Source organism: Stegostoma tigrinum, chromosome 10, assembly GCF_030684315.1.
Source record: "Stegostoma tigrinum isolate sSteTig4 chromosome 10, sSteTig4.hap1, whole genome shotgun sequence".
Lineage (NCBI taxonomy): Eukaryota > Metazoa > Chordata > Chondrichthyes > Orectolobiformes > Stegostomatidae > Stegostoma > Stegostoma tigrinum.
Genome location: NC_081363.1, coordinates 8,375,624 through 8,392,654, shown reverse-complemented (window position 1 = coordinate 8,392,654; position 17,031 = coordinate 8,375,624). Strand labels below are relative to the sequence as shown.

Sequence of the window (17,031 nt, the reverse complement as noted above, 5' to 3'; positions counted from 1 at the left end):
TTATCAGCTATCACACAGCCTTATTTATAATAAAATCAGTAGTTTAGATTTATCTTTGAATCCTTGATAAAGATGTTAGGTTACTTCAATAGTCAGATATGTCAGTGTGGGCCTGAAGTCATATACAAGTTGCAGCGAGTAAGGAATGCTGGTTTTGATCCCTAAAAAATATTCAAGACTCATTCTTGTTTTACAGCAATTGGACAGGTTTGTCACTTCTGTTGATAACCATACTTTATTTTCAGATTTTCAAACAGAATTCAATTCTCAGAGTAGGCATAACTGAATCAGACATGATGCAATCAGCCTCTTTTTCTTTTGAAATCATGAGCTGCGTTGCTAACATGTACATATTGTGACTAATATTTCTCGTGTTCATTTATAATGGTAATTGCCAATGTATACCCGTCACAATGTAATCACATCTGTTCATCACTGTTGGCTACTGACATAACAATGTTTTCATTACAAAAGTGAATGTAAAAGTTTGTGATGAAGACTTTGACAAGAATACTAGTAATGCTGCTGATGGTCCAACAAAACTGGGTGGGAATAACATTATAAACACTTAAGCTGGGGATACAAAAAGACTTTTTTCATTGAATCATTATGGATCATACAATCCCTACAGTGTGGAAAAAGGAACTTCAGCCCAACAAGTCCACACCAACCCTCAGAGGATCCCATCCAGAGCCATCAGGCAGGGAGGAAGCTGTAGAGCACGGGAGCTGTGGTTTACGAAGGAGGTGGAATCTCTGGTCAAGAGGAAGAAGAAGGCCTATGTTAGGATGAGATGTGAAGGCTCAGTTAGGGCGCTTGAGGGCTACGAGGTAGCCAGGGAAGACCTAAAGAGAGAGCTCAGAAGAGCCAGGAGGAGACATAAGAAGTTGTTGGCGGATAGGATCAGGGTAAGCCCCAAGGCTTTCTATAGGTATTTAAGGAATAAAAGAATGACGAAAGTAAGATTAGGCCCAATCAAGGATAGTAGTGTTAAGTTGTGTGTGGAGTCAGAGGAGATAGGGGAAGTGTTAAATGAATATTTTTCGACAGTATTCACTCTAGAAAATGACAATGTTGTCGAGGAGAATACGGAGATACAGACTACTAGACTAGGTGGGATTGAGGTTCACAAGCAAGAGGTATTAGAAATCCTACAGAGGGTGAAGATAGATAAGTGCCCTGGACCGGATGGGATTTATCCTCGGATCCTCTGGGAAGCCAGGGAGGAAATTGTCGAGCCTTTGGCATTGATCTTTAACTCGTCATTGTCTACAGGAATAGTGCCAGACGACTGGAGGATAGCAAATGTGGTTCCCCTGTTCAAGAAGGGGAGTAGAGACGACCCTGGTAATTATAGACCAGTGAGCCTTACCTCAGTTGTTGGTAAAGTGTTGGAAAAGGTTATAAGGGATAGGATTTATAATCATCTAGAAAAGAATAAATTGATTGGGGATAGTCAGCACGGTTTTGTGAAGGGAAGGTCGTGCCTCACAAACCTTATTGAGTTCTTTGAGAAGGTGACCAAACAGGTAGATGAGAGTAAACCGGTTGATGTGGTGTATATGGATTTCAGCAAGGTGTTCGATAAGGTCCCCCACAGTAGCCTATTGTACAAAATGCGGAGGAATGGAATTGTGGGAGATATAGCAGTTTGGGTCGGAAATTGGCTTGCTGAAAGAAGACAGAGGGTGGTAGTTGATGGGAAATGTTCATCCTGGAGACCAGTTACTAGTGGTGTTCCACAAGGGTCGGTGTTGGGTCCACTGCTGTTTGTCATTTTTATAAATGACCTGGATGAGGGTGTAGAAGGATGGGTTAGTAAATTTGCAGACGACACTAAGGACGGTGGAGTTGTGGATAGTGACGAAGGATGCTGTAGGTTGCAGAGAGACATAGATAAGCTGCAGAGCTGGGCTGAGAGGTGGCAAATGGAGTTTAATGCAGACAAGTGTGAGGTGATGCACTTTGGTAGGAGTAACCGGAAGGCAAAGTACAGGGCTAATGGTAAGATTCTTGGTAGTGTAGATGAGCAGAGAGATCTCGGTGTCTATGTACACAGATCCTTGAAAGATGCTACCCAGACTGACAGGGCTGTTAAGGCGGCATACAGTGCTTTAGCTTTTATTAATAGAGGGATCGTGTTCCGGAACCAAGAGGTTATGGTGAAGCTGGACAAAACTCTGGTGCGGCCACACTTGGAGTATTGCGTACAGTTCTGGTCACCTTTGGATTGCGGGAGAAAACCGGAGCACCTGGAGGAAATCCACACAGACACGGGGAGAATGTGCAAAGTCCACACAGACGGTCGCCCGAGGGTGGAATTGAACCTGGGCCCCTGGCGCTGTGAGGCTGCAGTGCTAACCACTGAGCCTTGCAATACAACTAGGCAGAAACAATTTGGGTTTTAATTTACAGGATATGTCAACAGCTTAGAAACACATCCACTAAAAATTCACTTACCAGTCTTTGCATTGTCTTGACATGAGTGGGGCTGATCGACAGAGCCTCTTCATACCAGCGCTTGGCTTCATCAATATTCCCTCTGAGCTCTGCAACTTGACCACGCATGAACAATACATTGTGAGATGTGGGGAAGAGGTTAGCTGCCTCCTGGATGCATGCTGTGGCCTCTGTAGGCTTTCCCATTCCAATGTATACTTCAGCTGGAAAGTAAATTAAAATGGAACTTAGTAACACTGCATATTCTCACTGTATTTCTAGATCTTTACTGATGGGATTTGATTTAGAGAACTGTGCAGTTCTAAGCAGTTAGTTCACTTATTTACTATTCTTCATGGTATGATTCTAGACAGGATGAGTGAGAAGAATGAGAGGTGGGTGTTCTCATTGAAACATACAAGATTGTGAAGGAACTTGTCTGGAAATATACTGAGTTTCCCCAGGTTGGTGAACCTAGAACATATGACATAGTTTCAGGACCAATCTTTAAAGACTAAAATGAGGAGAAATTTCTTCAGTCAGAAGGCCGTGAATCTTGTGAATTCTCCATCCCAGAAGAATGTGAAAGCTCATTCGCTGAGATAGATAAATCTTTGGACACTCAGGGAATCAAGGGATGTGAGGACTAGGTGGTAAAGTGGAGATGAGGCAGATCACCAGTCACGATTATACTCAATGGTGGAACAGGTTAAAGGGTTGTACCATCTTCGCTTACATTTTCAAGAGGGCATTACAGCTGGTCTGGAGTGTTATCACATCAATATCTGCCCTGGTTAGCAACCAAGTATAAGAAAGTTTGACAATCCAGCAGCACTTAATGCTAACTGGATCAACCAAATGCTGCCTATTTGAAAACAGTTAAGGGCATTCCGGCTAGAAATTAAGATAGTGCAATACAACTCCAGAAATTGCACTTAAATATCAAAAAAAACCCTAAATTCCCGTAATAAATCCCATGAAAAAGGCAGCAGTTTGGTCACATTATTATTATCTCTATTACTTCAACTCAATACCATATTCAGCATCTTGAACTTTCCTTTGCTATTTCATTCTGCAACCTTACCTATGAACTCATTCTATACGCACATCTCTGAATAAAAACAGTTTGTTCCAACTACTCTTTTTTTCCTTTATTCATTAACAGGTTGAGGGTGTCGCTAGCTAGACAGCATTTATTGCCCAGAAGCCAGTTACAAGTCAATCACATTGCTGTGGGTCTGGAGTCACACATAGGCCAGACCACGTAAGGATGGCAGTTTTCTTCCCTGAAGAACATCAGTGAATCAGATGGGTTTTTCCTGACAATAGACATGAATTTACAGTCATCATTAGATTCTTAATTCCAGATATATATTGAATTCAAATTCCACCATCTGCGGTGGCGGGATTCAAACCTGAGTCCCCAGAATGTTAGCTGGGTCACTGGATTAACACTCCAAAGATAATAACACCAGGTCATCATTTCCCTGACTGACAAACTAATGCTCTGACTCACTTTCATGCAGCAGATTATTGAGGCAGGGTTAATATTAACAATCAGCCAAATAATACTTCATACACCTTACTGGGACAGCTCCTTAATCTTCATCCCTTCGACTCGGGATTAATCTTCTGTGCATATTTTTTCCATGCAACTATGCTACTTTTAAAGCATGGTGACAACCATAGATGGTAGCTTGGCTAATCTTTGATTACTTTCTTATTAAATGGCAATAGCACAATTGTGGGGAATTAAAACACCACTGCTCTGTCTAAGCAATTTAACATACCAGTCAACATGTTCAAAATATTTACCAACATCAATGATTGTTCAAGTAATTCAACCAAAGATATCTGATTTCAATGGAACAGTTCAGAGTGAAAATGGTTACAATCTGTGGCTAGTTAGTTGGCCTTCACTCAACAGGTTATTAACAGAGAGTCAACATTCTCCATCAACAAATTCTATCAACAAATTCGACAGCACTATATGAAAACCAGAAGAACTGTGGATGCTGTAAATCAGGAACAAAAACAAAGTTGCTGAAAAAGCTCAGCAGGTCTGGCAGCATCTGTGGAGGAGAAAATAGAGTTAATGTTTAGACAGCACTATGTTTGGTCAGCAATGCAATCCAGTAATTCTGCTAACATTACAACTAGTGCATTGTGTTTGGCTCAAAAGGGAGGGTGCAATTGTTTTAGGAGGAAATTTCAGCATGTTTGTTCTGATGGTGTTTATTTTCACTTTTCAACATTCTGATGTTACACACACTTTTAGAATTATTTCATCATAATGCTCAAAAACAACTTACACTTAAAAAGTGTTACGTTAGAAAATTTTACAGATTTTTTTAACTGATAAAGAAAGAATGTGAATTTTAAGTTCAGAAGTAGGGATGTCTTTATCGCAGTCACACAGGGCCACGTGCAACTTGTAATACCAAGACACCCCGAGGTTTGGGTCTCCACGCTGTACTGAATTGGCTGATCCCATCCAAGAACTCACAGGGTTACGATAATTGGCTGCAGTGGATCCAGGCTAAAAGACAGAATTAGACCTGGAAAGAAGTGTGCTCCTGTTCCTGATCCTGATCAATACTCTGACAGTCTTGCCGGAAATCGAGCTGGCATATGGATTTTGGTTGTCAGGCCCAAGATAAGAATTGTGCACAATCACACAAAAACAGTAGACACCAGCACATAACAAGAGGCTGTCACTAGCTGTGGCATCACAGACCACCTGCAACATGGTAGCAGCAAATAGTGGAATTACAGCTCATTCTGTAAAACTACAGACACATGTACTGGAGTCATAGCCCACCCTGTAAAAGATCAGTCTTTGGTGGAATCACAGCACACTCTGGGGTAAAAAAAGCAGAAGCTAGAGAAATTAAACATTTCTGGCAGCATCTTGGAGAGAAAGCAGAGACAACATTTCTAGTCCGGTGACACCTCTTCAGAGCTGACTGCAGCTAAGCAAGATTGGTACATTGGCTGAAGATAGGACGGGCAGTAAACAATAGGTGGACATGAAGTCCAGAGAGGGACAGGGAATAACAGCTGGGCAGACAGGGAATGGATAATGTTGAGCTGGGGAGAATGAAAAGTTGCTAATGGGGATCATTAATGGGTGAAAATGGTTTGGCTGTGATGAAAGTAGTCCATTTGATGACAAGGCCCGGTGTGTCAGTGTTGGGATAAGGACGTAGGAGAAGATACTCGAGCCTTAAAGTTAGTGAACTTGTCATTGAGTCCTGAAGGTTGCAGGGTCCCCAAGTGGAAAATCAAATGCTATTCGGAGAACATAGTGGTGTCTTGAAGTGACTGGTAACCAGAAGCTCAGGGTAATTTTTAAGGACAGAATGTAGATGTTCTGGAAAGCAGTCACCCAGTCTGCGTTTTGTTTCCCCAATGTAAAGGAGACCACATTGTGAACAGCAAATGCAACAAAGAAGATTGAGTGAAGTGCAGCTAAATTGTTGTTTCACCTGGAAGGTGTCTGTGGCGTTGCACAGTGAGGAGGGAGGAAGTAAACAGGTAGCTACTACATCTTCTGCAGTTGCATGGAAAGGTGTTGTGGGGCTGTGGAGAGTTGTTGAGAGTGGAAGAGGGGTGGAGCAAGGGGAGGGGACAGACACAGCGAAAGGCTGACCGGAGAGGGGAGGGGAATACATCTCTGGTGGTGGCAGTCTGCTGGAGTTCATGGAAGTGGCAAATTATGAACCTCTGGATGGGAATGCTGGCTGTGTGGTAAATCAGGACCAGGGACTCAAGTTTTCAAACAGGACAAAAAGAAACTTAGGGCCAATGGCTCAGCATAAAAGAATGACATCCCAGGTAAACATAAATTCACTGGTTCATGAAAGCACTATCTATTACAGGTTACTTTCAGGTTGAAGGTAAATTGGGGAAATATTTACAGGCTACAAACTAAAACACCAGAAGAAAATTTCTGAAAAATCAAGTTAAGAACTAAGTAATTAAAATAGCAAAGCTGGGCCTGATGATGTGTTGTAGCTGCAGGATGTGGGAGCTGGTGGAAACCAGTGTGGTTCGCAGTGACCACATCTGTAGCAAGTGTTGGTTGCTTGAGGAACTCTGGCTCAGAGGTGACACATTGGGGAGGCGGAGGAGGGGAAGAGTTACCTGGACACTGTGTTAGAGGAAGCAGTCATACCCCCCATTAGATTAACTACCCCCAACGTGATCAGTGGTCAGGGACGGGAGGGTGTGACTACTAGCAATGCTGTTCTTCAAGCATCTGTAGTTTTTTTGCCTCTCACTCATTGATCCTATGCCAGTTTGCTCCTGGATCAGTTAGAAATCCAGAGATTATTAGCTTTCTGATTCTGCTCTTTAATTTAGCCCCTACTCACTCATACTCCCTCAATAGAACCTCTTTCTACCTATGTTATTGAGCCTCAGCCCTTGAGCTTGTCTAACAGGTTGGAAATTCTTGCTCCGGGTATGGGTGAAAGTGGTGGCTGTAGGGAGGAGGAGGAGGAGGAGGAAGCTGGTCACAGCACTGTGGGTCCTGGGTCCAGGGAGCTATTATAGAACGGGGAGAAAAAAGAGAAATGTAGTTGTAATCAGGGATGCTACAGTCAGGGGAATAGATGCTGTTTCTCTGTGGTCAAGATATCACATCCAGTTGCAGAGGTACTTGGGGGAGATGGTGAAAAATTCAGCTGTTGTGGTCAATATTAGTATCAATAACATAGGTAGAAAGAGGTTCTATTGAGGGAGTATGAGTGAGTAGGGGCTAAATTAAACAGCAGAATCAGAAAGCTAATAATCTCTGGATTTCTAACTGATCCAGGAGCAAACTGGCATAGGATCAATGAGTTAGAGGCAAAAAAACTACAGGTGCTGGAAGAACACAGCAAGCCAGGCAGCATTTGGAGGAAAGGAAAGGGGCAGTCAACATTTCAGGTATTACCCTTCTTCAGGACTGAATGTGGCAGGAGGGGGAGCTGCTGATAAAGGGGTGATGGTGGGGTGGGGGGGGGGGGGGGGTGAGGAAGGGGCGGCGGCAGAATGGTGGTGATAGGTGGAACTGGTGGCAGGTACGACCTGGTTGGTTGATAGGAGGGATGAATCCGGTTGGTGGCTGGGAGGGGTGGTCGGAAGGTGGAAGAGAAGGGAGGGGGCGGGACTGCAAGGGGGTGCGGGGGATGGGTTGTAAAGTTATTTGAAATTGGAAATCTCAGTGTTAACTTGTCCATGCTGGAGGGTGACCAGGCGGCAGATAAGGTGTTGCTAAATGCCAATGCGGTATTGACCATCTTGATTTCTCCACCCTTCCTCACCCTCCCCAACCTCTCTCCCTCCAAACGTGCAGCACTCCCCACTTTCTGCACCAATTTGCGTTTTTCACTATCAAACCCACCGACAATGGTGGTGTGATGGTATTCCGGAGGGCAGACCTCTATATCGCAGAGGCTAAATGCCAACTCTCCAACACCACATCCTATCTCCCCCTTGACCACGACCCCACCATGGCCCATTAAACCACTGTCTCCCACACTGTCCATGATCTTGTCGCTTCCATGTGACTTCCCCTCTACCACCTCCAGCCTTATAGTCCCCCAGCCCTGCATTGCCTGGTTCTACCTGCTCCCCAGGATCCACAAATCCAACTATTCCGGCCGACCCATCGTCTCTGCCGGCGGCTGACCCACTGAACTCATCTCTTCCTACCTTCATTATCTCCCCATTGGTCCAGGCAATCCTACATTCAGGACAAAAAGTTCCCTGGCCCTCAGTGCTTAATCTTTATTGTGGATGTGGAATCCCTGTACACGTCCATACCCCATAAGAACAGCCTACAGGCCCTTAGTATTTTCCTGTCTAACAGATACATCCAGTCACCACTTCTATTACCTCCTCAGTCCTCTGCACCACACCCCCTTCCACACACACACACCAACACTAGTCCTCACCCTCAGTAACTTTTTCTTCAATTCTTCTCCCTTTTTCCAAATCCAGGGGGTTGCCATGGGCACTCGCATGGCCCCCAGCTATGCCTGCCTGTTTGTCGGTTTATGTCGAACAGTCCCTCTTCAGTACATACACTGGTACTGGTCCCCAACTCTTCCACCGTTACATCAATGACTGCATCAGTGCTGCATCCTGCACCCAGGCTGAACTGGAGCAGTTCATCGACTTTGCTAACAACTTCCATTCCTGCCTCAACTCCACTTGGTCTATCTCAAACACCTCCTTCCTTTTTCTTGACCTCACCGTTTCCATTTCTGGTGACAACTTATATATCGACATTTACTGTAAACCCACTGGCTCCCATAGCTACCTAGACCACACCTCCTCCCACCCTGTATCCTGTAAAAACTTCATCCCATTTTCCCAACTGCCCTATCTTCGTCACATCTGCTCTGATGAGAAGACGTTCCATTCCCAAGCATTCCGGATTTTTCAAACAATGCTCTTTTCCCCCCGTCTTACGGCAGCCCTCCACTGCATCTCCTCCATTCCTTCCCCACAGCTCTTAGCTAACCACCTTCCAAACAAAGATAGGGTCCCCCTTGACCTAACTTTCCACTCCATCAGTCTCTGCATCCAACGTGTCATTCTCAAACACTTCTGCCAACTCCAATTAGACCACACCACCTGGAACATCTTCTGCTCCCCACCACACACTGCCTTCCGCAAGGACCATTCCCTTTGCCACTTCTTAGTCACGCCACACTCCCCACCAACCACTACAACCAGTCCGGTACCGTCCCTTGTAACTGTTTCTCACCATGTGCCTTACCTCCATCCAAGTGAAACAGAGCTTCACCTTCATCTTCTCCAACTTAATTTATTGCATCAGTATTCCCGATATTATCATCTCTACTTCGGTGAGGCCAAACATAGCCTAGGTGACAAGAATCTCCATCTGGCTTGTAACGGTCAACCTAATCTACCAGTCACCACCCATTTCAACTCACCATCCTAACTACACCTGTGATACGTCCGTCTTCAGCATCCTCCAGTGTCGCAGCAACTTGGAGGGCAAATTTGAAAAAGAACACCTTATCTTCCACCTTGGCACCCTACAGCCCAGGAGGGCGCAACACTGAATTCTCCAATGTCAAATAATGTTCCCACCCAACCCCCACTTTGCCTTCCAGCCCCACCTCCTCCCTTCCATTCCACCTTCTGACCCTCCCTTCCAGCCACTAACTGGATTCATCCCTCCCATCGACCAACCAGGTTGCCCTTACCATCAGTGTCCTCCGATCACCACCTTTCCACCTCCACCCCTTCACCATCCCCCCAACCTTGTGCTCCCCCTACCCCAACAACCAGTGCTGAAGAAAGGTAATACCCAATAACTAGCTGCTCCTTTCCTCCACATGTTGCCTGGCCTGATGTGACCTTCCAGCCTGCTGTTTGTCTACACAGGGTCAATGAGATCCAAGAAGTAAATGCTTGGCTCAAAGATTGGAGTGGGAGAAATGGGTTCAAATTCATGGGACATTGGCACCAGTGAGAAGGAGGGAGCTGTTCCAATGGGACATTCTCCACCTGAATCATGCTGGGACTAAAGTCCTGGCAAATTGTATAACTAAGGCTGTGGATAGGGATTTAAACTAAATAGTGATGGTGGGACGGAGGGGTGTGATGTTCAGTTGCATGGCAAATTATGGAAAAAGTTAAAGGAGGGGGCACTCAGTAGAAGTTATTGAAGTTTCCAGAACAAATACAATTATAAGACAGAGGCAATGGAAAGGATCAGGAACCTAACTTCAGACACAGCGGATGAGGTGACAACAATGAGAAGGGGGCAGTCCACACAGGACTGAGGGGTTTGTACTTAAATGTACAAAGTTCACAAAACAAGATAAACGAGCTTGTATCACAGATTGAAGTCGGCAGGTATAATGTTGAGAGTTTCACACAGATGAGGCTGCAAGGGAATCAGGACTGGGAACCAAACATCGTGGGATACACATCTTAACGAAAGAACAGAACAATGGGCAGGGGGGCAGGATTACTTTCTTTTTAATTTCATTTCTTAATTTGATAGCAAGGATCGTGTAGAATCTGTGTGGGTAGAGTTGAGGAACAGTGAGGGAAACCAGACCCAGATCGAAGTTGTCTACAGGTCTCCTAGCAGTAGTCAGGATGTGGCGAAGAAAATAAATCAAAAGATAGAAAAGACACGTAAGAAAGCACTATAACAATAATCATGGGGACTTTAATATTCAGGTGGACCTGGAAAACCAGATTGGTAGCGGATGTGTGGAATGTCTACAAGATGGTTTTTTTGGAGCACCTTGTGGTAAGCCCACCAGAGTACAGGCAGTTCTGGATTTGGTGATGTGTAATGAGCCAGGCTTTATTAGGGAGCTTAAGATACAGGAACCCTTGGGGCCAGGAGCCATAATATGTTAGAATTCACAGAGCAGCTAGCTAAAAATATAAAGATGATTGCAAGATTTTGTTATGGTGTCTAAAATGTAAGAGAGAGACACAAGAGTGGATATTGGACTGCTGGAAAATGAGGCTGGAGAAGTAGGAATGGGGAATAAAGTAACAGTAGAGGAACTGAATTGGTACTTTGCATCAGTCTTCACAGTGGAAAACTTTAGCAGCATACCAGAACTTCAAGACAGTCAGGGGCAGAGTGCATGTAGTATCCATCACTAAGGAAAAGGTGATGAGGAAGCTGAAAGATCAGGAGGTGGATAAATCACTCAGACCAGATGGACTATTCCCCAGAGTTATGAGGAGTTTGTGGAGGTGATCGTTCAGGAATCATTGGAGTCAGGAAGGGTTGCAGATGACCAGAAAACGGCTAATGTAACACCTCTGCTTCAGAAGGGAGGGAGGCAGAAGATAGGAAACTATAGGCTGGCTAGCCTGACCTTGATCATTTGTAATATTTTAGAGTCTGTTTTTAAGGATGAGATTGAGGAGTATTGCAAGTGCATGGTAAAATGGTGCTCAGACAGCATGGCTTAGTCAACGGGAGGTTATAGAGTCATGTATCAGGGAAACAGAGCTTTTGGTCCAATTTGTCTGTGTTGACCAGTCTTCCTAATCTGAGTTCATCCCCTCTGCCAGCATTTAGCTCATATCCTTCTAAACCCTTCATATTTATGTACCCATCCAGATGCCTTTTAAATGTTGTAATTGTACCCACCTCCACCACTTCCTCTGGTGCTCATTCCATACATGTACCACTTTCTGCGTGAAAACGTTACCTCTCAACCATGCCTGACAAATCTGTTAGAATTCTTTGTGGTAGTAACTAACAATTTAAGAAGAAACAGTGGATGTGATCTATTTGGATTTCCAGAAGGCCACTGACAAGTTGCCACACTGGAGGCTGCTAAATAAGAGCTCATGGTGTTGGAAGCAAGGTACTAGCAAAGGTAAGGATAAAGTGATTGGCAGAAGGCAGAGAGTAGGGATAAAGGGATGGCAGCTGGTGACTTATACAGGGGTCAGAGTTGGGACCATAACAATTCACATTAATAATCTAAACAAAGGAATGAGGATATTGTTAAGTTTGCAGATGACACATGATAGATGAAGGGACAGGTAGTGTTAAGGAAGTGGGGAGGCTGTGGGAGAACTTGGGCATGCTAGGAGAGTTGGCAAAGAAGGGGCAGATGGAATTCAATGTGGGAGAAGGGTGAAGTTACGTGCTTTAGTGGGAAGAATAGAGACTTGGACTGGTTTCTAAATGAGGAAAAGCTTCAGAAATCTGAAGCACAAAAGGGACTTGGAAGTCCTAGTTTAGGAATTTCTTAAGGTTAACATGCAAGCCTAGTTGGCAGTTAGAAGGTCAATGCAATGTTAGCATTAATTTCAAGTGGGCTGGAATACAAGAGCAGAGGTGTACTGCTGAGGGTCTGGTCAGGCTGCATTTCGAATATTATTTTGGGTCCCGCATCTAAGGAAGGATCTGCTGACACTGGAGGGGGCTCAAAGGAGGCTTACAGGAATGGTCAATAAAAACTGAAAAAACTGCGGATATTATAAATCAGGAACAAAAACAGAAGTTGCTGGAAAAGCTCAGGAGGTCAGGCAGCATCTGTGAATAAAAAAATAAGAGTTAATATTCCAGGTCTGATGACTCTCCTTCAGAACTGATGATAGCTGGGAAAACATCGGCTCTGAAGGGTCTTCAGACCTGACATGTTAAATCATTTTTTATCTTCACGGGTGCTGCCATACCTGCTGAGCTTTTCCAGAAACTTCTGTTTTTGTTACAGGAATGATCCCAGGGATGAGGGGCTTGTCATATGAGTGGTTGAGGTTTCTGGGCCTGTACCTGACAGAGGTTTGAAGGATGAGGGAGTATCTGATTGAAACTTAAAGAATCCTGAGAAGCCTGGAAACAGTGGACATGAAGAAGATTTTTCTACCATCAGGAGAGAACAGTACCTGGGGGCACTGCCTCAGACCGAAGTATCGACTTTTTGGAACCAAGATGAGGAGGATTATTTCCAGCCAGATGCTGGTGAATCTGTGGAACTCACTCCTGCAGAGAGCTGTGGAGGCCAAGTCAGTGAGAACATTTAACACAGAGCTAAATGGCCTCTTGATAGGTAAGGAGATGAAAGGTTATGGGAAGAAAGCAGGAGACTAGGGTTGACAAACACTTTGTTATCTTGGATTCTCCAGCATCTGCAGTTCCCATTATTTCTGATACAATTTTAACCTCACTGCGAAGCCTCTTCCAGGGATGCCTAACCTGAAGAAGTTACCCTCCTCCCTCTGGACCAACCTCAGGGAATCTGTCTCCCACTGCAACTCTCTTGTCCTCTCCACCTATCCTCTTTTCTCTCCATCTTCGGTCCGCTTCCCCCTCTCTCCCTATTTATTCCACAACCCTCTCTCCATCCCCCTCTCTGATGAAAGGTCTAGGCCCGAAACGTCAGCTTTTGTGCTCCTGAGATGCTGCTTGGCCTGCTGTGTTCATCCAGCTTCACACTTTGTTATCTTGGATTCTCCAGCATCTGCAGTTCCCATTATTTCTTGACAAACATATCATCCATGATTGACTGGCAGAGGAGACCCAGGGGGCCAAGTGGCCACTTCTGCTCATATATTTTAAAGTCTATCAGTATTGTGGGTGAGAAGGGGTGATGGCAAAGTGCGGCAAATGGGTTGAACACGGATGTGGACCCTGTAGGGCAAAAGTTTTGGGAATCCTTGGTTTGAGGAAAGAGGCGGGTATTTCTGAGGAAGGTGGGATTATGAGAACAGATTAAATGGAGACGGAAAAACTGAGAGAATGGAATGGGAATCTTTACAGGAAGTGGAGTGAGAGGATGTATGGTCCTGGTAACTCTGGGATTTGGTGGCTTTGTACTGCACGTAGTGCAGTGGTCAGTCTATTTTTGGAAGTGGAAACACAAATGTTGAGGAAGGGAAGGGAGGAGATACAGGCAGACAAAGTGAAAGCAGGAGCAGGGTAGAAACTGTAAACAAAATTGATAAATTTTTCAATTTCCAGATGAGAAGGGGAAGCAGCACCATAATGTCATCAATGTTCTGGAGAAAGAGATGTGGGTGGCAGCCCAAGTAGGATTGGAACAAGGAATGTTCCGTGTACCCCACAAACAGGCAGGCATAATTGGGATAACAGTTTGTAGAGGAATATCCGCTGAACCCGTTGTGGCCTCCTCTACATTGGGGAAACCAAGTGGAGACTTGGGGACTGCTCTGTGGAACATCTATGCTCGGTTCGCAACAAACAACTGCACCTCCCAGTCGCAAACCATTTCAACTCCCCCTCCCACTCCTTGGATGACAGGACCATCCTGGGCCTCCTGCAGTGCCATAATGATGCCACCCGAAGGTTGCAGGGACAGCATCTCATATTCCGCTTGGGGACCCTGTAGCCCAATGGTATCAATGTGGACTTCACAAGCTTCAAAATCTCCCCTTCCCCCGACTGCATCCCAAAACCAGCCCAGCTCATACCCGTCCCCCTAAACTATCCTCACACTTATCCACTTCTCCCACTTCAAGCCCAACTCCCATCTCCTACCTACTAGCCTCATTCCGCCCCCTTGATCTGGCCATCCTCTCTGGACCGACTTATCCCCTCCCTAACTCCCGACCTACACTCACCTTTACTGGCTCCATCCCTGCCTCCTTGACCTGTCTGTCCCCTCTCCACCTATCTTCTCACTTATCCATCTTCTATCCGCCTCCCCGTTTCTCCTATTTATTTCAGAACCCTCTTCCCCTCCCACATTTCTGAAGAAGAGTCTAGATCCGAAACATTAGCATTCCTGCTCCTCTGATGCTGCTTGGCCTGCTATGTTCATCCAGCTCTACACCTTGTTATCTCAGATTCTCCAGCATCAGCAGCTCCTACTATCTCAGGCATAACTGGGGTCCACACAGGTATCTATAACCACATCTTTGACCTGAAGAAAGTGACACGAGTTGTAACAGCAGTTGTTCAAAGTGACGATGAGCTCTAAAGTTTTTGAGAAGGTTTGTAACTCGGGTTGCGGAGGAGACTGTAGACACGCTCGCCGAGCCGGTGGGTTTGACTGCAAACGTTTCATTGCCCTGCTAGGTAACATCATCAGTGCATCTCTGGTGAAGCATCGGTGTTCTGTCCCGCTTGTTTTTTATATGGTTTGGTTTGCTGGTGTGGTTGGTATTAATTCTGGTTTTATTTCTCAGTAGATTATACACAGGATCTAATTCAGTGCGTTTGTTGGTGGAGTTCTGGTTGGAATGCCAGGCCTCCAGGAATTCCCTGGCATGTTTCTTGGTAACCCATTCTCACTTGTCTCACTACACACGGACAATCAGGGACACTATTTTAACTGGGACAACACATCAATAATCACACACGCCAACAGAGACATGCCAGGGAATTCCTGGAGGCCTGGCATTCAAACTGGAGCTCCATCAAGAAACACACCGAATTAGACCCTGTGTACAAACCACTGAGAAACAGAATCGGAAGTAATACCAACCACACCAGCAAACAGAGGCATATAACTAACAAGCGGGATAGAACATTGACATTTCACTGGAGGTGCACTGACGATTCTACCCAGCAGGGTAATGAAACAATCATAACCAAACCCACCAGCTCGGCAACCATGTCTACAACCTGAGGATGAGCTTCGCCAAATGGAGGATGGGAATATTTCAGGCCTTTTTTTCCAGGAAGAAGTAGACAGCCCTGAGACTATCCTGATGTGGGATGGGCGTGTAAAGGGATTGTATGTCTTAGAAAGGCTTAGAAAGGGTGGATGCTGGGAAGTTGTTTCTGTTAGGCAGGGAGACTAGGTCCTGTGGGCACAGCCTTAGACCTAGAGGGGGTCAATTTAGAACAGAAATGAGGAGGCATTTCTTCAGCCAGAGAGTGGTGGGCCTGTGGAATTCACTGCTACGGAACGCAGTGGAGCTTGGGACATTAAATGTCTTCAAGGCAGAGATTGATAAATTCTTGCTCTCACAAGGAATTAAAGGCTACGGGGCGAGTGCGGTTAAGTGGAGCTGAAATGCCCATCAGCCATGATTAAATGGCAGAGTGGACTAGGCCGAATGGCCTTACTTCCGCTCCTATGTTTTATGGTCCGTCCATGGTGAAGAGGCGGCGGCTGGAACTCGCAAGCTGAAATTCTGAAACTGACTTGAAGTGTCAGAAGAATCTCAATGTAAGTGGGAGGGACTGGACAAGGGGAGAAAAAAAATTCAAGTTGTGATAGGAACTATGGGGCAGGAGCAGCCAGAAATGGGAACTTCTGCCATGATAGTTTTGTTGCTGGTTTATGATTGAAGCCACATTGTGGAGCCTCAGTCTCAAGGTGAAAATGCTGTTTAGATTTAACAGCTTGTTTGAGAAACTGATTTTATGGAAAGAATTGCAAAAGCATCATTAAATTCAAATGGCAGGTGACAAATTTGATAGCTAATATGATGACGATCGTGGGAAGTGGCACTTCTTGGAAGACACTGTGACGAGACAGGTGGTTCATGATAGGCATTTTAATCCTTGTAAACTGCATTGTAAGAGTTTTCAATTATCTGATGTCCAGCTTGGTTTTTAATGGATTGTAAGTTGAAGCAAAGACTGAGAAGTGAAGAGTTTTGTGCCTGTGAGATATACAGAATGAATGAGTTGGAGTAACAGCTCATTATTTCTACCAGAAAACCAATAACAGTGCTCCCTTGTAGTTCATCCCAATTTTAGTACAGCCCTTATATCTCTTACTCCTGGGCCTGAATTATGTTAATATATTCTTTTCTCATGTATTTTGACCTTTAAGGCAGCTTCAGCTGCCTGGAACCTAAGTTCTGGAAATGCATGACTCTCCATGTGTTTTACTTTCTTTAAGATGCTCCTCAATACTCTGAATTAAACTTCCGTCCTAAAGTGTCACTATGAGACTTAGTATCAAATTCTATTCAACTGTCGTCCTGATAGGCAATTTGGAATGGTTTGCATAAAGTGCTGAAAAAATACACTAGCTTGTAGTGTAGCCAGGAAGGAGCTGAAGAATGGGCTTGGGAAAGCTAGAAGGGGTATGAGAAAACCTTGGTGGGTAGGATCAAGAAAAATCCCAAGGCGTTCTATGCTTATGTGAGGAACAAGAG

General features: G+C 44.9%; 1 protein-coding gene and 1 long non-coding RNA gene across 3 annotated transcripts in view; one reads left to right on the top strand and one right to left on the bottom strand.

The window, feature by feature from the left end:
- The window catches only part of ttc7b (tetratricopeptide repeat domain 7B), a 433,024-nt gene that overhangs the window by 129,349 nt on the left and 286,644 nt on the right, over positions 1-17,031 (bottom strand). For both annotated transcript variants that reach the window (XM_059648959.1, XM_059648958.1), the window contains exon 19: positions 2,461-2,663. In XM_059648959.1, the coding sequence (XP_059504942.1) occupies positions 2,461-2,663 (203 nt within the window). The remainder of the gene's footprint in view (positions 1-2,460; positions 2,664-17,031) is intronic.
- Positions 1-17,031, top strand: part of LOC132210056 (uncharacterized) — a 77,249-nt gene that overhangs the window by 879 nt on the left and 59,339 nt on the right. The window lies entirely within an intron of this gene.